Here is a 21,128-nt window from a genome sequence, read left to right on the forward strand (position 1 = left end):
AGGCAAGGTACTAAGGATTTGGAAATGGAAATGGGAATTGTGAAACATGATTCAAGACCTCAGAAGCTTCAGAAAACCGGAGTGTGTGAGAGAAGGGCGGTGACTAGGTTTGGAGCAGAGGCTCTTCATATTAGGAGTGTTTTGTCAAGAGCGAAAAAGTATAACCACCATCATCATCACCCTAAGCTTGTTTCTCCTTTGAAGAGTCCTAGAATTGCCTCTGGAAAAAGTGCTTCTCGTAGCTCTAGGTTAATAGGAGCGGCTGCTAAAATTTTGGAACCCGGACTTCAGGCAAGTAGAGCTAAAGGTTCTTCTCTTACGTATCATGCTGCTGCATGTCCTATTAAGACCAACATTGTAACTGATGGTGTAGGAAGCAAGTCAGCGGCTATGCAAGATCAACCCTGTTATGTTTCCGGCACAGCCAAACCTTTGATAGGACATACTTCTTGCAAAAATTGTGGTAATTTGCTCGATGTAATTGACTGTAAGGCGGAGGTTAGAGAACAATTACATCCAGATGTTCCTCCACCGATTGTTTCAGATGTGATATCGCCTTACAAGAAGGGAAAGTCGTTCACTCCCTCTCATGGACAAGGAAGAGATATTGTTCTTCTGAGAAGTCAGGAAATGTTATCATCTTCTTTTACTGATGAAGAGGAGAAGAGTTATGCGCAGCGGTCACGGAATGAACCTACTACCAGAAGAATGCTAATGCCGCGCGACAGTCCAGCTAAATGGAGTTCATCATGCCAACCATTAAGGGCTCGAGAGGATGACACATCTGCTTTTGACTGTAAACACAAAACACAAATACAAGAACCCAAATTGAGTAGTGAAAGCTCTTCATCTGGATCGACAGTGTGCAGCATGCAAGTAAAAAAAGTATCGCCATCTGCGAGCACTGCAAGTGGGACTAATAAAAACTTTGTTGCTTTGAATAGAAGCGCAAGTGGTAGAACGAGGATGAGGTCGCCCACCAAAGTTGATAGCTCCAAATTTGACTTAGAGAAAAAACCTTGTAATAGACAGCATGAGTCTTTGTCTCATGTAAGGACGTTAGAGAGGAAAAGAAGGACCATAAATGTCTCACAACTCGAAGGCACGACTCCTGCTAATTCAATTGGGTTTAAACAAAGAAATCTTCGCCGTGATGCAATTGGTGGAAAAAGGAGGGATTTTGACTCTTACTCATTGGACAATTCCAATGTAAAAAATAAAGGAGATGGTCCAGGAGAACCGGTTAAGGTGAGCGAAAATAGGAACAATGACGCAGTTTCATTCACATTTAGTTCCCCTTTGAAGCAAAAGATGGAAATACCTGCCGTGGAGGAAGAGACAAGCACCAACAATGAGAGGAAGACACACTTCCAAAGACCTTCACCTTTGAAAGTTGATGGTTTAGGTGCCTTTCTAGAACAAAAGTTGAAGGAATTAACCTCTCAAGAAAATGAGTTGGCTTCTACAAGTGCTGTACCTCAAAAATCAAGTACAGTGATTCTTCAAGAGCTTATATATGCTCTAAGTTCGGAGCATTTGATCTGTCATGATGATCATATGCATACTGAAGATGCTGGTTTCATTGTATGTCTTCTTCATCTATACTATCTTTGTGTGCTCAAATTTAGAATATTTATGACTATTTTTCTCTTGATATCAGTTAGCTGTTGGCAATATCTAGTTCTTCATTTTTGTTAAAAACTCGAGACGCAGTGCTTGAGTCTAAATTAAAGTAACTTGAGCTTTGTTTAACCTTCGTTTGAGCAAAAATCTGTTAACTGTAGTTTTTTTATCAAAATTTATACTGCGGTTTGTGGAATGTTGGAATTTTGACTCTTATTATATCTGACATTATCTTTGGTTTCTTTTCCTATTAGCGTGGAACGAAACAAGAAAGGTTGTTAGGAACCTCTTGCAATAGTAATCATCTCAGTCCCGGATCTGTTTTGGAAGCTTCATTTTCTTCTAGTAGTCTCGATGAAAGCTTAGGTAAAACGGAACTTCAAAAACTTTGATCATGTAAAAATGATTCATAATTTCAATTTTTATTTATTTTAATCCTACTGTGATCCTTGGTTTAATTACAGGGCATAGTTTTCATCCTCAGATAGAACAATCGGAACATGACGATGAACTTTTAGATTCTGCAGAATCCTTTAATAAAGGAAGTATAGGCAAGATAATAACTAATATTGTCAACCAAATTCCTATGGCATTACAATACTTATATTCTTTCGGGACACAATTCACAAGAAGCAATTTCAACAATATGAAGCATGTTCTCTTGAATGCTGAATTGGTGCTTGGAATTTCAAATGACTATAGCGAGGAAGAATTGCCACAGCTTCTAATTTATCGGTTTCTTCTTAATGAATTGGACACTATGGCAGATGATGCTATGTGGACTGATTTTAATGGTTTAGCCGGTTTTGAGGATTCCAAACCAAGAAAGATGCTCAAGGGATTTGTCTTTGATTGTGTTATGGAATATCTTGAATCAAATTGTTTCCAATATTTTTACACAGGATTCAAGGTATGGACTAAGCTACCGTTATGCATAAAAGCTGAGATGTTAGCTCAAGAGGTCAAGAGAGAGGTCAAGAAGTGGTCATGTATGGCTGGCATGGCACCCGATGAAATAATCGAACGGGAGATGGGCCGCTCACTGGGGAAATGGACTGATTTTGATATTGAAGGATTTGAGACTGGTGTTGATATAGATGGAGACATACTTCATAATTTGGTTGATGAAGTTTTTGAAGATCTTGTTGGTTGCAAGCATTGTTCTTATTCCTTTTGAAATTCTATTGAAGGTGTATTTTTTTTTGTACAAATGGGGTTGTGGTATCTCTCTAATGGAGGCTTCTTTAGGCTCTTTTGAATTAGTGGACAAATAAAGTCCAGTTGACAATGCTGCTCTTTTCATATTAATATTGTTATTATATATGTTATGATTTGAATTAGCCAACAAATGCTCATTAGAATGTTTGTGGAATTGTGGTTTCAGCATTTGCTTAGAAATAAAAAATTAGCTAATTTAGCTCAAGGCAGTAAGAAATTTACTATATGCAGTTTTTGATCTTCACTGTTAAAACAATCAGGAAATCCAATATTGAATTCTTCTTTGAAGTCTCATAAATCTTAAACAATAACAAGCATGGTCCATATTTTGCAAATGTATTCAATTTTGATTTGATCAACCCTAAGCCTTCAGGCTTAATTACCTCACACAAAATAAACCCATATAAGACAAAACTGTCTTGATTGTTTATGCTTACAAACCCTTATTCTTTTTCCAATAATAAATGACACATTACACACTTCAATTAATACAAAGTCTTTACCAATCAATGAAGAAATAAACAAATTTATTTATTTCAAAATACAAAAAACAATGTTCTTCCCAATCAAAAAGAGGAATAGAATATCAAAACTATCCTTCTTCTTACACTTACATTAAATCCTACTGCAAATTCACTTTTCCTTCCTTCCAAAAAAAAAAAATGCAAATTAAAACCAGAAATATGAAAAACAAATCAGCAATGAAGGCATGAACAATAATAAACCAAAGCCTTTCAAAGCTACAAATTGAACAAAAAATCAAAGCTGTCTACTCCTTAAAACAGTTTTGTTCCCCACAACTCTACTATTCCTTCCTCCACCTCTAATCTCACCATTGATAGCATTTGCAGTAGCAGAAGAAAAACTTCTTAGTTCATCAATGTTAGCATAACTTTTCCTTGCCATAAGAATTCCACCACCAGCAGCAACCCTTTTCTTCTCTCCAGCATTTACTGATGTACTACCTCTTGAACTTGACAAAACACCACCACAACCTTTGTTGAAACTCTTACTCTTCAATAATGGAGGTGTAGTAGTAATAGTAGGGGGTATCAAATTCGTTGGCTTCCGATTTTCCTTCCTCAACAATGAAGTGAAATCCGGAACAGATTGAGCTAAATGAAAAGACCCTTTTCTCCCTGAAGCCAAACCAACTTGAAACTTGACCTGTTTTGTTGGTGGGGTTGGAATTTTTGGTTCATCTTGTTCATTTTGTTGTTGTTGTTGTTGTCTTAGGTAGTTCATTCGAAGCTTTGTTTCTCTTAACTTAGCGTATGCATTGTATCTGGGTCCTCTCTCCATATCCATGATGTGATGCTGTTGTGTTCAGTGTTGTGAGAAGAACAAAGAATGAGGGTTGGAATTGGATATGATGAAAATAGAGCCGTTGCTACTTTTCATCACTTTTTTCTACTAAAATCAATAACAAATAAATAAATAACAAAACAGTACTGTGCTATTTTATATTCATATTGCAACGGTCTAATAAATATTAGCATTTTTAATAACCTAAATTTTCTCTATTTGCACGTGGTATTTTATAAGTAAACACAAAATTCGGCTCTAATTTTGCATCACACTTATGAAATTATAGATGTTTTTTTTTTCATATTTAATAATAATCTTAGGGATCAACTTAATAATAAAAAGTCAAACATAAAGACTTAAATTGATAGTAAACGGTTAATTATAAACACCAATTTGACATTTTTTTAATCTTCTAAAAATTTTCTCAATTAATTTCAAGAAAAAAATTCAACCGGAATTTATTATATTTTAAAAGTCTAATTATTTCTAGTAGACTCTACCGGGAGTCTATATTTAAGAAAAATTAATTCTACATTTTTAAAATCAATTTTAGTTTAACTAAAAATAGAACCAATCTTACATTATATCTTTTTGAGTCATAAACAACAAAACAAATGTATTATGCCTTTTTTTTTTCTTTGACAATCCACACTCTTCCAAAGTAAAACATGACCAATCTTCATCAATATGAAGATCACCACTTCAACACTCCACAGGGCCAAAAGTATTGCTCATCTTAAACAAACCCACGCACTCTTTCTCAAACTCCTCACTCCAAATCCACCCCATCACCTTTGGGGTCGTATGCTACTTCGGGTTCTCCAATTTAGTGCTGAAAAATCCAATCTTTGTTATGCCTACAAACTGTTTGATACAATGCCAAATTGCTCCAATTGCTTCCTGTGGACTTCTCTCATTCGCGCATTCCTTTCCCATCACACACATTTTCGCCATTGCATTTCTACCTACGCTAGAATGCACCAAAATGGGATTTTTCCATCTGGGTTCACATTTTCCTCGGTCCTCAACGCGTGTGGCCGTGTCCCGGCCATGTTTGAAGGGAAACAAGTGCATGCTAGGTTGGTGCAGTCAGGGTTTCTTGGAAACAATATTGTGCAAACTGCACTCCTTGATATGTATGCAAAATGTGGCTTTGTATGTGATGCACGTGACATTTTTGATGAAATGGTTGAGAGAGATGTTGTTGCTTGGACGGCTATGATTTGTGGGTATGCCAAGATGGGGAGAATGGTTGATGCAAGGCTGTTGTTTGATAGCATGGGGGAAAGGAATTCTTTTACTTGGACTACTATGGTTGCTGGGTATGCAAACTGTGGTGACATGAATGCTGCCAAGGAATTGTATGATGTCATGAGTGGCAAGGACGAGGTCACATGGGTTGCAATGATATCTGGGTATGGGAAGTTAGGGAACATGAGTGAAGCGAAAAGGATATTCGATGAAATAGTAGTGCCACAAGATCCATCAACTTGTGCAGCAATGCTGGCTTGTTATGCTCAAAATGGATATGCAAAGGAAGCTATTGAGATGTATGAGAAAATGAGACAAGCAAGGATTAAAATCACCGTGGTGGCAATGGTGGGTGCTATATCAGCTTGTGCTCAACTTAGGGACATTAGAATGTCTAACTCTTTAACAAACCATATCGAGGAGGATTTTTGTGAAAGGACACATATTGTTTCCAATGCATTGGTTCACATGCACTCAAAGTGTGGAAATATAGACTTAGCATGGAGGGAGTTTAGTATAATGAGAAACAGAGATTTGTATTCTTACAGTGCGATGATTGCAGCTTTTGCTGAGCATGGAAAATCACAAGATGCTATAGATCTTTTTTTAAAGATGCGGCAGGAAGGTTTAAAGCCAAACCAAGTTACATTCATTGGTGTCCTCAATGCATGTAGCTCTTCAGGTCTTATTGAAGAAGGTTGTAGGTTTTTTCAGATTATGACTGGGGAGTATGATATTGAGCCCTTACCTGAGCACTATACTTGCATGGTTGATCTCTTTGCGAGGGCCGGACAATTGGAAAGGGCATACAGTTTCATAAAAGAGAGTTCATATCGTGCTGATGCAATAACTTGGGGTTCTTTATTAGCAGCTTGTCGAATTTATGGCAATGTGGAATTGGGTGAGACTGCTGCCAGACATCTCTTTGAGATTGACCCTGCAGATTCTGGAAATTATGTTCTTCTTGCAAACACTTATGCATCAAAGGATAAATGGGAATGTGCAGAAGAAGTTAAGAAGTTGATGAGTAAAAAGGGGATGAAAAAACCTTCAGGGTATAGTTCGATTCAAAGAGAGATCAAAGGACAGAATAAAGAAGAACATTGCTTGTCAGTCTCGTGATTAACTTATGTATTGACGAGCATTGCACATCATTTTCGTTGCCTATATATTCCAAGTTTTCAGTAATTGTGAGAGTGGCTTTTGAGTTACAAGCTTTATTTTCTAATCCATCATACCATGAAGCGATTGGAGAAGGCTGCCAATCAATCTGATGATAGGAACCAGCTTCGTGCCACTGTTTGGAATTGTATGGGGTTGAAGAAGCAGAAAATTAACATTCCACTGTACAGATGGTGCAGTCATTGTTTGAGAAGCTTGAGGTGTTATAATTGATCCACAAGTCACTTTATTTGGTCATTAAGTATTCTCCAGCAAATTTTTCATGCGTAAAAAGTGCTATCTCATTAGGTGTATAAATTTTCCTATACTAAAGTTTTGATGTATAAATGCATATTTTTTGTATAATTGAACTTTCATATATTCGGAATACTAATAATAGAGTCATCACTAACGAAGAGGATCCCTAACCACTCATACCGACGTGATGTTATTGTCCACAAATTTTTATATGTACTCTCTCCGTCTGACAATGAGCGATTCTTTTATAAAATAATGTTCTAAAATGAACGACTTTTTTAATTTTTAATTTCAAAATAATTATTTTCTTCTGATTATACTTTTGACTCATACTACTAACACAACTTTCAAGTCAACATCTATCAAGTCAATAATTGATAATGATGATTAAATAAATATATTACTCTCTCTTTCATTTATACATTTTTCTAATTTATATGAAATATTGAAATAAGTTACTCATTATGAGAGTGGCAAAGGAGTAATTTTTAAATTTTACACTCAAACTTGTTTAATAATATTGAACTACAACATAGCTCTATGAAACCCAGTTGTAAAATCTAGAATTTAACCCCCCTTTTTTTGTTGATAAAAAGTTGTGATTTGCTAAATTCCAGAAAAAAAAAAATAATTATATGTTTGTATAAAGTTTGTTTGTTCATACAAGTAGTGTGATTGGAGGAGATTTTGTTTGCTCCGCAAAGTATCCAGATTCAATCAGTTTTTCATTTTTCATTAAACAGGCATGATAGTCTGCAGAAAAGTAGTGTGGAGAACTAGCCAGAATTGTGTCTGCGGAATTCCTTTACCACTCTATAAATGGAGTCCCAATAAGTGTCTTCTTCATCAAATTCATTCAAATCAAAGAAATGACGATTTTCGACAACTTCAGAGTCTTTCCGTCTCGCTTGAGAAATAATACATTCTGCACATCTGCACAGGCCTATGGGCTTTAGCAAGCCCCTTTCCAGTCGTGGCGTATCATTTCCAAAAGTTCAAGGTATATAATTGTCAATGCGCTGTCGAAAAAAGATCAGGATGATATAGGAGCATACCATAATAAAGAGATTTTTATATGAAATATTCAAATAAGTTACTCATTATGAGAGTGACCAAGGAGTAATTTTCAAATTTTACACTCAAACATGTTTAATAATATTGAACTACAACATAGCTCTATGAAGCCCACGTTGTAAAATTTAGAATTTAACCTTTTTTTTTTTTACAAAAAGTTGCGATTTGCTCAATTCCCGACCATAGAAAATTATATGTTTGTACAAAGTTTGTTTGTTCATACAAGCAGTGTGATTGGGAGAGATTTTGTTTGCTCCGCAAGGTAGCCAGAGCCGACCAGTTTTTCATTAAACAGACATGGTAGTCTTAAACTGCACAAAAGTAGTGGGAGAACTAACTAAAATTGTGCATGCCATCAAATTCGGTGACGCATAGCGGGATTCCTATACCATTCTATAAATGGAGGCTCAATAAGTGTCTTCTTCATCAAATTCATTCAAATCAAAGAAATGATGATTTTCGGAAACTTCGGAGCCTTTCTGCCCCATCTAAGAAAGAATACATTCCTCACGTCTGCACAGGCCTATGGGCTTTGGCAAGCCCCGTTCCAGTCGTGGCGTATCATTTCCAAAAGTTCAAGGCATATCACTGTCAGTGCGCTATCGAAAAAAGATCAATAGGATGATATAGGAGCATACCACAATAAGGAGATTTTTGTACGCCTAGGCAATAACTCTTCCATGTCAAATAGTCTTCCAATTGAGATATATGGTTCTGAGTTAGATTCTAATTGCGAGAAGGAGGAACTGAACTTGATTGTGATGGCGCCTGCCTAAATGAAATTTTAGTTTGCCTGTTAACTAAATATTTATTAGTAACCAAATTGACAGTTAGTTTAGACTATCCTCATTCAATGTCAATTCTTTCCCTTGCACTATAGACAATGTTGTAACTAACAACCAACAATTATTTTTAACTTAAAAAATCATCATAATTGATGAGTTCTGCGCTGTGCTGTTTTATTTTACGTCTCCCTTGTAATTTTGCTCTGAATTTTGTGTATCTATACTTTCTACACTCCTATGATTGCATGTCTTTGTTTTGTGGTAAATATGTGATGATTTTACAGAATGCAAGTCAATGATATAAAAGAAAAGGTGTACAAAAGTGACGTGGTAATAGAATTTCTCAAACAGAGGGTTATGAGATGCCAAATAGCAAAAGTTGCCTACCCACATGGTACCAATTTCGTAGATTTGTCCTAACTGCTTAATTTTCTCACCATGAAGCAATTATCTGCTAAAGCCAATGTGAGGGATAGTGAGAACGGCACGAATCAACAGATTAGGCCAAGCTTGTAGGTGAAAATGCAAGCATACACAATGAGGTAACCATGGATTTCATTTCATCTATAACCAAAAACTAGTGGTACATTTGAGAGAAATTAAACTTTATTGTACTTGTATTTTTGCCCTAAATTGAATCTATTGACATGGTGATTAAACCCATTGAGCACTAAGGTCCTAACAGCTTGAACTCCTTGCTCCAATGATTCATCAACCTGCCATTAAAAAAACCAAAAAACAAAAGTGTTGGCATCAAATTTCAAATAAGAAAATCAAGGTACCTAATTTGTAAAATCTAATAATTTTAGTGCCACAGGTTTCAGGTTTATTACTCCTCCTATTGCTTTTGTAGATCATACCAACTGTTTACATATTTGCATTGTCTAAGTTATATTTTTCTAGGATATATATTCCCCAATTACGTAATTTTAGTCAAATTTGTTCTGATCCATTTATTAACTGCAATTAAGTTCCACAATTAAACTAAATCCTAAATTTCTCTCATCTACAGATAATCATCAACATGTAGACTGTGAAGCATTTCACAATTAGCAGACGCGGAAAAGTTTTATGCAATGATGGAAGAACTAAACTAATTTATGCTTGGTAGAAGAGTAGAATGTACAACCTGCTTTCTTTCCACTGAACTAAACTTTTGTAGAAGAAATGCTCTTAAATCCATAGTTCCAGGAGGATTTCCAATTCCTACAAACATAGTTTTGAAATATACTCTGCTAAACAACTGAAATGGCTATATAAACTTAGAAAGTGAAAGTAGACAAGAAACTAACCAATTGCAAGTCGAGGAAAATCACGGGAACCATCCAAATGGCCTATCACATTTTTCAATCTGTAACAATATTAACACCAGTTATACATTTCATGATTTCCCAGTACAAGAGGACATGTATACAGAAATGTAATGCCAACTCCTAAATAAGTCAAGAAAACAAGGTTTGCAATATTGGGATCGCAGTCTTAATGTATTATCCATAAAATCATTTGACTAATATTTATCACAAAAATGCTTTGAAAAAAAAAGTAATAAAAGATGCTGAGAGCTACAATGCTACATGTTACCCATGGAAAGATTCAAATAATTGTCCTGGTTGAAAGACAATGAAGTCATGTTTAGAACAAAATAAGAGTCAATCAAGTTAAAATTCAGAGAAGAGAATTCTTCTTTAAAGCTAAGCCCACAAATCACCCCTCTCATTGTTATGAAAATACCACAAGCATTTGGTGATAAAGTTAAGCCCACAAACCACCCCATCATTGTTAAGAGTTAAAGGAATTTAAATGCAATAACATATATGACACCGTTAATGCATCCTAAAAGCCAAATCTTAACTTTGCATGTCACAATTCATTTATGTTTTACATCAATAAGTTTATAGAATGTCTGTTTACTGCCTCACTATTCATAAACTGAAAAGTTTGGATTTGGTAGCCTACCAATTCTTACTTTTGAAATGGTACTTAGTTTAGATACATATAAAAATCTTAATGACCAATTTTATGGAAATACAACAAGCATTACCCATTGTGATGCCCATGTCCACCTTTAGGTGTAAGTCTTAAAACACCATTTGGAAGGCTAGTTTCATCATAAACCTATAGAAAAATTCCACAAACTTAACACCAAGGAAAACATCAAAAAACATGAACAAATTCACAAAATGTAACTACACAGGATAAAGGTAAGAAATACATACTAGTAGAATATGACGCAAAGGTACTCGATAATATGCAGCAAGTGGTCCAACCTTTAAGAATACGGAAAATTATATCGATCAAGAACACAAAGGTAACACACCAAGTGAAGGATTTCTTAGACCCTAGCTTTTTGTTTTGTATGAAATGAATAATCTCATATCAGCATACACAAATAATCAATGAACCAGATAGTTCATCCACGACCAATTTGTTTAAGTGTATGTATATTGTATTAAGGAAACTAAAAAACTAACCGATTCCCCACTAAAATTCATGTATGTTTGAGGCTTTGCCAGCAAAACCGGTACTTCTCCTATAGAACCTGTACAGACCAGATAACTAAATATAAGTGAATGTTACAATTATCATTTACATTTCAACACAATTCGGATGGTTAATGGATACCATGTATATTTGAACAGTTAAAAATTGTGGTTAATGAGTTAATACATCTTGTTAAATTCATTAACCATCTACTGAACGTAACCATATATTTGAACTGTTTTAACCATCCAAATTTGTGTGTGAAAAATATCATTTATGTAAATAAAATCAATGGTAGCAGAAGCTGCACCTATTCCAATCAATGCTTTTGACTGTATTGTATTCATGAGAATGCCTTCTGTTTGAGAAAGGCTATCAATAATTTCAAATCCAACCTAACAAAGAGAAAGACAAAAGATTAGATTCACTACAAATAGAAAAGTACATTGAGAATTAAAAAAGTGAATAATAATAATGATTACATTGTGCCTAGTGCCATGGTATTTATTTCCAGGGTTACCCAAACCAACAATGAGCCAAGGAGTAAATTCAACTTTATTTGTCTGTGGCACCGAACAACGAACAGAAAAAGTTGTTTTAACTAAAGGCTTTGTTGAATAATGACGATAATGAAGGTTTCTCCTGGGATAGGTTAAGGATAAGGCTGGGGAAGATGCAATATGCAACATTGATCTGTTGAAAAAGAAAGGATAAATTAAACAGTGATTAGGAAACAAATCATGATTATCATATAATTGACAACAGCCACAATGTATCCAAACCCGAATTTTGGTAAGAACCTGAAAATTACACACAAGACATACAAAACCAGAAAATTTGTGAGTGCTATATAGATTTTTTGACAGTAAATAGCAACTTCGCGCGCGGTAATACGGAAAATAGGAAAAAAGAAGAGAGGAAAACCTGACGAGTTTCTCACCGTTTCTGAATTCTCCTTCGCCTTCAGTGCCACTTCAAATTGTTCGTAAGCGGCAACTGCAAGTTAGTGTAATTTTCTTATCAAATCAAATACGTGATTTTTCTGGTTCATCCGCTTTAATAATATTTTCCATCCACATTCTCTTTTCTTTTCTTAGATAATCCTATTACTGAATTCAGATATCTCATTATTCTAACTCGTTTCACCACATGGTCGAAGTTAAGACTTTTCCATTAGATCCAAATTTTCCATCCACATTTATTACTATTAATTTATATTCATTTAATTATAATAATTATTATTTGATGATAATTATAATAATTATTGTTACTAAAAAAATAATATTAAATATTATGAAATATTAACGGTTTTTTTTATAAAAATATTTTATATTTATTTGTTAACAAATAAATAAAAAAAGTCTTAAAAATAAATAATTATCTATATTTTCGAAAACAAAAAAAAAATTATTATTTTTATCACTCGAGAGATACACCACTTTTAATTGTTTTTATTATTTTAGAGATACACCACTTTTAACCCTGAGTATACACCACTTTTAATTGTTTTTATTATGAAATAATATTATTTATATTTTTTTTATTAAAGTATTATTATTTATATTATCAACTGATTAATATCATTATTTAATTAATTTATTTTCTTAAAATTTGATTTAACAGAGAGCGTAACAGACAAACTCATGACCCGACCCGAGCCAAACTCTAGATTCACTATAATTGCAGCTGTCATCGTGTTCTTCGTTTCCTTTCCTGCTTCAAACACTAATTACCCCTTTCAATCTTTTGGAACTCAATTTCTTATTCAACTTATCATTTTCTTCTTTCCTTCTCCTACAACTTCAAATATAAAGAAACGACATTTGAATCATTTTGGTAGTCATGTGTAAAGCCGTCAATAAAACTTCAAATCGTAAAGTCTCATTTAAAATTTTTCTTAATAAACTTGTAATATTAGCCTCTATTAAAATAACTTTTTAAAATTTTAAAACTTTTTTCATAAAAATTTTTAAAATTTATTTTTCTCAAAAAAATATTTAAAAAATTTCAAAGACATTTTTTTTCAGAAAAATTTTAAATAATATTTTATCAAAAAAATAAAATAAAAATTTATCAAAAAATTTTAAGGAAAAAATCGAAAAAAATTATTTTTAAAAAATGATGTCAAATTTCTGTTAAAAAAAGAATCAAAATTTCTTTTTAAAAAGGGGTCCATAGACCCACAAAATTTTAAAAGCTTTGTACTCTTAAGAATTTTTTTTTTAGGGTATTTTTATTTATGAAAGTTTTTAGTCCCAATATGTGAATTAAGATCAATAATTAATAAAATTGTGACATTGACAACTCTAATCCTGTGTTCCAGTATTTCCAGTAATACTAATAAGTTGGTAACAAAAATGATAAAAACTTAAAATGAAAATTGCAATATGTGAAAAAAGTTATCTGAAGCATATATATATAAGTTGAAACTTGTTCGAGTGCCATATAGACATTCCCTATCCCTATAAATTAAATGTTAAGAAAATAAAACAATAATAATAGTAATAAATAACATTTGTATTTCACGTAATTTAAATTTTAAAATATCCAAATTTGACGTGTGTTCATCAAGAAATAAATAAAAACCAAAAGAAAAAAAATTATATTTAACCCTAAACATACTATATGAACTAAAATCTTTTATGGGTGAAATAGGATTGTTATATCATATGAAAGATTAAAAATGAAAATTTGTCAACAATTATAAAAAAACCACTTCAAAATTAAAACTCAGATTCTGATACAATTCATAATTAATGAGATGAATGAGTACTAGTTGTTATAAGCCAAGATGCAAATTTAAACCAAACCCTTGTTCACTACTGCTATCACCACCATTCAATCCACGAAATCTCTGCAGATGCTGATGATGGTGACGAGCACTGCCATCAAACACAGAAGCAGGAGCTAAAAAAGTTTCTGAACCTAAAGCATGCGTTGTGTATAGCCACGAAGACAAAGGTGGCTGAGACGGTAGACCACCGGCGATTAAATGATGCTGCGGCGGAGGTGACATAAATGTGTTATGCATATGTGAAGCATTAACGAAGCCACGAGCAGCTTGCATTTGAGCACGTTTCAAGAGTTGTCTTTCTTTTTTGTGTGCGTTTTGGTGTCCTCCTAATGCTTGTGAATTTGCGAATTCTCTACAGCAGTATTGGCATTCGTATTTTGTACCATTCAGAGCCTCAGATTCTGATGATGGAGATTGATTCAATCTAGCTGCTTCTTGAAGGTTGATGCCAAATAGCTTTAGAGATGGGGTGTTGTTAGTAGGGGTAGTATTGGAATTTCCATGGTATTCGTCATCGGCCATCAGTGATTTATTTGAGCTAGTGGGAGAGATAGATGCACCGAAATATGCGATGTGTGTTTGTGTGCTACTAATTATGTATTTGAAGGGTTTATATAAGAAAGTTTAAATTATTACTGCATAAGTTTTAGGAAAAACATGATTAATATTTCCTTTGTCTCACATTAAAAGTTCCATCTGTAGAGAGAAAATAAAATATGTAATGCAATTCTTTGATTTAATTTTAGATAATAATTCAGTTATTTATTTATTTGTTTTTTTATGTATTAAAATATTAATAATATTATAATTTTTTTATATAAATTCAAAATATTCATTATTTATTTCACAAAAATTTATATATTTATCAAATCTACAACTCAAATCCTCAAATAAACTTATATCTTTATCTCAAACAACGTCAAATCTATCAAATAAAGAATTCATACTTTAAGATTTGATCACCAAACCACCAAGACAATATATTATTTTTCTTCCTATCATTCTTCACATCAAATCTCTAACCTAAATCTTAAAATGCGAGTTCTTTATTTGATAAATTTGATGATCATTGTTGCAGATGAAAATATGAATTTATTTAAAGATTTGAGTTATGAATTTGACGAAAATATGCATTTTGTTGAAGATTAGTACTAATTTTATGGGTTTTATTTAAAGATAATGATGAATTTTCTGAATTTCTGTCAAAATTGATAACATTGTTGATATTTTAAGACACACATGGTCAAATCGTTAATTAAAATTAAATAAAGAATGAAATTGAAAAAAAAATAAATGACTGAATTGTTACATAAAATTAAGTTAATGGAACGCGTGAAATATTTTGTCTAAAAAGAGTTTATACCAAAAAGAACATCATTTTTAATTTTTGATATGATTTCAATATATTTTTTCAATTTAGGGATGACAATGAGTATCTATTGATACAAATAGTACTATTCCACTGCCTATCCGCATGGGATATTTGATGTGATTTCTAAATATTTATACGCATTAGCGAATATCCATGAATATCATATTTTTAAATAAATAAAAAAAATTATTTATGTACAAAAAGTTATTTTGTTGTTGCATTATTTATATTTTCCCCCTATTTTGCCAACAAAAAAATATAGTAACACGCAAACACATTAACACATAAATAAATTATATAACAAAAATTCACCACAAAAATTAACTATTAATACATAAATAAAAACAGTTACAACATATCAATTTTACTAATGTATTATCAGATACAAATATTTGCAAATACATATACTATTACATCCGGATTTGTATCTATTAACTATCGATTAATCAAAATATTTATTTATTTTATCTGCGAATACATGTTAAGTTACCCGCCTCATACCCGTCACATATTTTATCTGTGGTATCCGTTGATACGAGTGTTTTTGTCATCCCTAATTACATGTATCACTTTTAATTTATTATTTATCTCTTTACATTTATATTAATTAAAATAATACATCAATAGTTAATAATATCAATTTAATGAAATCACCATTCACTTTCTTTTGTTTTTATACGTGGAATAGATGAAGTAATTTGTAACACATAGAATTAAGTAGATGATGCAAGCCTTCGCAAAAAAAAAAAATGCAAATGATGCTAGAGCTAAAGAATTAAATTTAGTAATTAATTATCATTTTTATTAGAAGAAGTGGAACTTATAACCTTTTATCCCTCTAATATATATATTCGTTCCGAAACTACCTAATGACTCCTGCAAATCAAATGTTCATGAGCTAATTAAAGCATGATGTGTTGGTGGGGGATACTATAATTTCATATAGAGAGAGTGTGACACTATACGCATGGCATAATAAGTTATTATTATTATTATTTTATATATAAATTAGTTACATTACGTAAGTTATAATTTAGATATTCATATTTTGAAATCGTTGACAAGCAATGTCTTTCTGTAGGTATGATATGATAAACAGTATAGAAATTTTAAGCGTGAAGAAATATACTTTTTTTTTTGGTGTGTTTTTGTTTTCTTGTGTTTTTAGTAGAAAGGAGATGCTCAATAATAACTTAAATAATCGATACATAGCCAAGGGAATCCTATAAAATAAAAAATTAAAAGTACATGACTATCAAATGATGGTGGTTTGGCCACATAAAACAAACAAAAGGGATATGCTTTTATGCTTTAAATGCTTGATACATTTGTAATCTAGCATGGAATTTGTTTTAAATTTTACAAGAGTTTCTCATTTAAAATCAATTTTTGATTCTTTTGTTGATGTAATCTTATCTTATAAGTGAATATTTACATATAATTAAATGAAAGAGCTAAAAAATAATCATTTAAAACTTATTATTTTAATATTTTATATAGAGTTTCTTTGGGAAAATTTATCTAATTAATTAAGTCTATAACTCGAGAATAATTAAGAGGACAGTTTAACATCACTAACAAACAAATATAAAAACTTAGCTGATTGTGGATCATTTGAAAAGAGTTGTTTTCATGTCTTATAATCATTTGTCATGCATGTATATAAGTCTAGTACCATACGAGAAAAAGAAAACAAGTTTACATTTACAACGGACAGGATGTAGAAAAAAACAGGAATCAATGATCAATTCAGATTTAAGAGTAAGATTTGTTTGGTCATAAACCACAAATATAAATTATTTAGACACATATACAAAATGAAAAAAAATTAGTTATTTTTATTTTTTATTTTTTATTTTTGTGTCCTAATATTTTTAAATTGTGGTTATGTCTAAACTAATATTTCTCCTAGATTTTTCTTGTTTTATTTATTTATTTATTTATAAAAAATCTCCAGATAAATAATGAAAGAGGACTAGTGACTAGTGAGAAATGGTGTGCTTAAGTGGAATAAAGGGTTACAATGGTGTGTGGTGAATGCTAGTATAAATAATTTCAAACATGTTTGCGTGATTGACGTTGAGTTAGTCTTCAATTATTTGGACAAATCTATAAGAATCTTACTAACTTCCACTGGGTTCAATGTTTTACATATGATGACATATCGGGACTCCACGTTCTTAATAGAATTGTTCGATGAGACCATAATCCATGATAGGGTGTTCACATTTAAATTCAGTCAGATCTAAATAAAGATCGCAGATAAATTTAATCTAAATAAAAAATGCATAAAATTGAATATTATTTAAATATTTTTTTTTGTGAAAAATCGCTTTTTATAACAAATTGAATTTCAAATTTGTGTTTTCAAACCAAATCAAATAGAATCAATCCTGCACTCATATATAAATCTTAATACTTATTTTTGAATAGTATAAAATATTGCAATTTAGTTGTAAAACTAGAATTAATTTTACGAGGGGTTTAATGTAAAGAAAACAATATTTTTAAAATTAATTTATTAAATAATTTAACAAATAAATTCATAATTGATTTTGTATAAAATATAAATTAAATTAACAACAAATAAAAAATAACAGAAGCTTCTAAAAAAAAAGGGTTAAGTTTTACTACGCTTGAAATAATTAATTCATTTATAATTGATATATATTATACTAATAGACTAATCATATATTTTTCAATATAAATATTTAATTTATTTGCAGAAAATTCATTTTATTTTGGTGACTTATTTTGACAATTTTCATTATTGACATAGTTCTTTTTGTAATTGAATTAGATACAAAAAATGCCAAAACAAGATAAAGAAATTTAGCAATCAAATGATAATTTTTTTACTAATTTTTTACAACAATTTTTTTTTGAGGTTGTTAAATATATATTAACAGTAATTAATTTAAAAATATAGCAACTTATTTCAATTTTTTCCCCTTATTGCATTAATTTGTTTTTTAATAATACTTATTTGTTTTTCCATAAAAAACATACATAATTGTTTCATATATTTTAAACATAATCAATCATTTTTATTTGTTCCATAAAATATATTTAATCAATTTCATATATTTTACACATATTCAATCATTTTTATTTCATAATGTTAATTTTTAATATATTATATGTTTTATTTTTATTTAAAAATTGTTAAATTAATTAATAATAATATTAAAAAAATTATAATTGTAATTTGACTCAATCGAAAATTAATTTGATTTAACTATATTAATTCATATCAAATTATATTTTTTTTAATGCATCATCCAAACTACACTAAACCACAATTCTATTTTTTTGAATCAAATGATTTTTAATCTCATAATTAATCTAAATTGTATCATAAATTAACACCTCTAATCAGAGACACATTTGGGCGATGTCAACCCTAGACTATGGCCACTCCCTCACCCCACACTAATTAATATGTCATGTAATTCAACTAACATGCAATGGTATATATTATTGTGGGATATGTACTTTTCAAATGCATATACGTAATGCCTATATTCATGCCATTACATATTATTTATAATAATATTTATATACATTAGGTTTTTATATGTCATTATAATATATTTTTGTCAAGAGTTTTACTCCACATTATTAAGTTAATTATGTGTAATTCTTGAAATTTTTAATAAATATATTTTAAAATGTTCTAAAATATATCCCATGAAATTTAAAAAAATTTAACTAAAAAAAATTATATATAAAATTTTAAGCACAAAAAACTCAAGAAATTAAAATAACCAAAAAGTTTAAACTTAAAAATCAATTTTTTATAAATATTTTTATCATAACACCTTAAATGTATATATAAAATTTGATAGTATTCCAGAAAAAAATTATTTATTTTAATTTTATATAAAATTTATGATTATTTTTTTATCCCATGTTTGACGGATATTTAGATTCGTCCGTGTCTAATTCACGCGACTAGCTAATTTTTTTTATTGATAAACTAATCAATAAATTTGATTAATAAGTAATTAATACACTATTATCTTTATTTGTTTAACATTTTAACTATTTTATAGGAATGTTTTTATGAAAAGTTTGATAGCAAAGAAATAATAACTATTATAAGATAGAAAAAACTTTAAAAGATATTGGTCACTTAAAAAAACACAAATTTTTCATGGAGGTGTACCAATGACCAACATGAAAGAATCCACCGTATAATAACTCACAGTGCAGCATAACTTAAGTTTAATTTATTTGACCAATGTTTTCGTATTTACTGTGGTAAATTCTACCGTTATTAGCAGTGTCCTAGATTCACTCTCCAGTTTGATCGGTTACTGCGGTTCGTATTAACTCCATTGTGATTTTGCATATTAATTCGTGTGTTTTGACTTTTCTGACAATTGGAGATTTTAGATCAGATATGAAATTGTCCGTTGAAGAAGGTATAATAACTTTGTGGGTTTCAGATGCAACAAAGGGTATTGTTGAAATCAGAAGAGAGTAATGAGCAGCTGCTGCGGTTTGAGGTCTGGTTCGGTCATCATGGAAACCGAGTTGACTAGTAAAAGAAGGGGTTTTGCTTCCATCTTTGGTTCCTCGGTTAAGCCTAGATCACTCAGGTTTCAACCTTCTGGTTTGTGTTCATTTGACTAAAATATCCTTATCAACTATTGGTATATTCACTATTATCATTCATACAAACTCAAAAATATTGAAAATGATGTTTGTAATATTATTTAGATGGTACAATTGGAAAAAATAGTTAATGTTACATTGTAATTTGAAAATTGTAATTCATTTTAGGACAATTTTTTGCCAAATGAATCACTAATTGTGAGAGTATTGTTTTTACAAGTTTTCATTTGAAGGGAGAAAATTAGTTAATGTTAATATTATATTATAGTAGTATCTATCGTTGGTTGTAGAAAAAAGTGTAAATTAACTAGGGTATATTGGTAAATAAATAATTAATGCTCTCGAAAATTCAAAGAAAATCTTATTGAAGGGGAAAAAGAAATTTCTCAAGAAAGTCTTATATTTAGGTATGGAGTTACTATTACTTATAGTGTTTTCCCCTTGATTGAGTAATGTTTGTACCCAAATGTATGGTGAAATATAATTAAACATTTGTTAGAGATGTAAAATTAGTTACATTAATTAAGTGTTAGTTACAAGTCATTTACAAGTTAATTATATGTTTTCTATTGATGTTAATGTTCTGCTTTTGATGGTCTATGTAACTGTAAATGTTCATTCATGTTTGTGTCTGTTGGGGTTGTTGACAGAAAAACTAAGCCTGTTTTCAAACTCAACCAGCATGAAATTTTATTCAGATGTCTTGGGAGTTTCCTTAGCAAGACAGATTTATTTGCTTTGTGATCAGTTTTAAGAGAATGCTGATCACTAATTGACAGTCAGTCCTGTTGATATGTGAATGGCATTTAATCATTGTTGCAGTTAGTTAAAACTATACTTGGATTATGTAATCTTTAAGAAGAGAATTGTCATCGACATAGTCTTTACATTCTCTTAACGTCATATATGTAAGTTACGAATGTACTTGTTTTCCTGAAATGTAACCGAGTAAAACTGGATTGCAGATGAAGATATTGAGGATCTTATCCCCAATAATGCTCCAAGCAGAGTTTCTGGAACTGTTTTTCCCTATGTCGGTGTTGCTTGTCTTGGAGCCTTTTTATTTGGTTATCATCTTGGGTATGAATTTCATCTTTGTTTGAATTTCACTTGTTATACTACTGATTTTAATTGATTATTATTTTTAGGTGGGAAACTCTGATAATGCCATGTTTCGTGTAGG

General features: G+C 31.0%; 6 protein-coding genes across 10 annotated transcripts in view; 3 read left to right on the forward strand and 3 right to left on the reverse strand.

Annotated features, from left to right (window-relative positions):
* The window catches only part of LOC101513998 (uncharacterized), a 4,458-nt gene extending 1,412 nt beyond the window's left edge, over positions 1-3,046 (forward strand). The window contains exons 4-6 of the mRNA XM_004492890.3: positions 3-1,584; positions 1,878-1,989; positions 2,088-3,046. Of these exons, the coding sequence (XP_004492947.2) occupies positions 3-1,584; positions 1,878-1,989; positions 2,088-2,800 (2,407 nt within the window). The 3' untranslated portion in view covers positions 2,801-3,046. The remainder of the gene's footprint in view (positions 1-2; positions 1,585-1,877; positions 1,990-2,087) is intronic.
* Positions 3,047-3,351: 305 nt separating this feature from the next.
* Positions 3,352-4,270, reverse strand: LOC101514335 (uncharacterized). Its single transcript, XM_004492891.4, has one exon. It carries the CDS (start codon positions 4,147-4,149, stop codon positions 3,601-3,603), a length of 549 nt encoding a protein of 182 aa, XP_004492948.1. The 5' UTR covers positions 4,150-4,270; the 3' UTR covers positions 3,352-3,600.
* Positions 4,271-4,696: 426 nt separating this feature from the next.
* LOC101514655 (putative pentatricopeptide repeat-containing protein At5g37570) lies at positions 4,697-7,015 on the forward strand. Its single transcript, XM_004492892.4, has one exon. It carries the CDS (start codon positions 4,837-4,839, stop codon positions 6,520-6,522), a length of 1,686 nt encoding a protein of 561 aa, XP_004492949.1. The 5' UTR covers positions 4,697-4,836; the 3' UTR covers positions 6,523-7,015.
* Positions 7,016-9,216: 2,201 nt separating this feature from the next.
* LOC101514983 (chloroplastic group IIB intron splicing facilitator CRS2-B, chloroplastic-like) lies at positions 9,217-12,340 on the reverse strand. Of its 4 annotated transcripts, none has more exons than XM_004492896.4 (10): positions 12,100-12,340; positions 11,942-11,959; positions 11,642-11,852; positions 11,470-11,554; positions 11,150-11,217; positions 10,895-10,945; positions 10,720-10,793; positions 9,971-10,029; positions 9,808-9,884; positions 9,217-9,394 (listed from the first exon to the last, which is right to left on the reverse strand). In XM_004492896.4, the coding sequence occupies exons 3-10, from the start codon at positions 11,846-11,848 to the stop codon at positions 9,278-9,280; spliced, it is 738 nt and encodes a 245-aa protein (XP_004492953.1). In that variant the 5' UTR covers positions 11,849-11,852; positions 11,942-11,959; positions 12,100-12,340; the 3' UTR covers positions 9,217-9,277. The 4 variants fall into 4 exon arrangements, with proteins under 4 accessions (XP_004492953.1, XP_004492952.1, XP_004492950.1 ...); XM_004492895.4 differs by having other exon boundaries at positions 12,084-12,340; XM_004492893.4 differs by lacking the exon at positions 11,942-11,959 and having other exon boundaries at positions 12,084-12,339.
* Positions 12,341-13,658: 1,318 nt separating this feature from the next.
* On the reverse strand, positions 13,659-14,544 carry LOC101488387 (zinc finger protein 6). Its single transcript, XM_004492897.4, has one exon. It carries the CDS (start codon positions 14,473-14,475, stop codon positions 13,939-13,941), a length of 537 nt encoding a protein of 178 aa, XP_004492954.1. The 5' UTR covers positions 14,476-14,544; the 3' UTR covers positions 13,659-13,938.
* Positions 14,545-19,494: 4,950 nt separating this feature from the next.
* Positions 19,495-21,128, forward strand: part of LOC101488712 (plastidic glucose transporter 4-like) — a 4,442-nt gene continuing 2,808 nt past the window's right edge. Inside the window, exons 1-3 of one of the 2 annotated variants that reach the window (XM_004492899.4) lie at positions 19,495-19,649; positions 19,777-19,943; positions 20,911-21,025. In XM_004492899.4, coding sequence (XP_004492956.1) covers positions 19,814-19,943; positions 20,911-21,025 — 245 coding nt within the window. In that variant the 5' untranslated portion in view covers positions 19,495-19,649; positions 19,777-19,813. The other variant, XM_004492898.4, reaches the window with a different exon arrangement.

Source organism: Cicer arietinum, chromosome 3 (assembly GCF_000331145.2).
Source record: "Cicer arietinum cultivar CDC Frontier isolate Library 1 chromosome 3, Cicar.CDCFrontier_v2.0, whole genome shotgun sequence".
Taxonomy (NCBI): Eukaryota; Viridiplantae; Streptophyta; class Magnoliopsida; order Fabales; family Fabaceae; genus Cicer; species Cicer arietinum.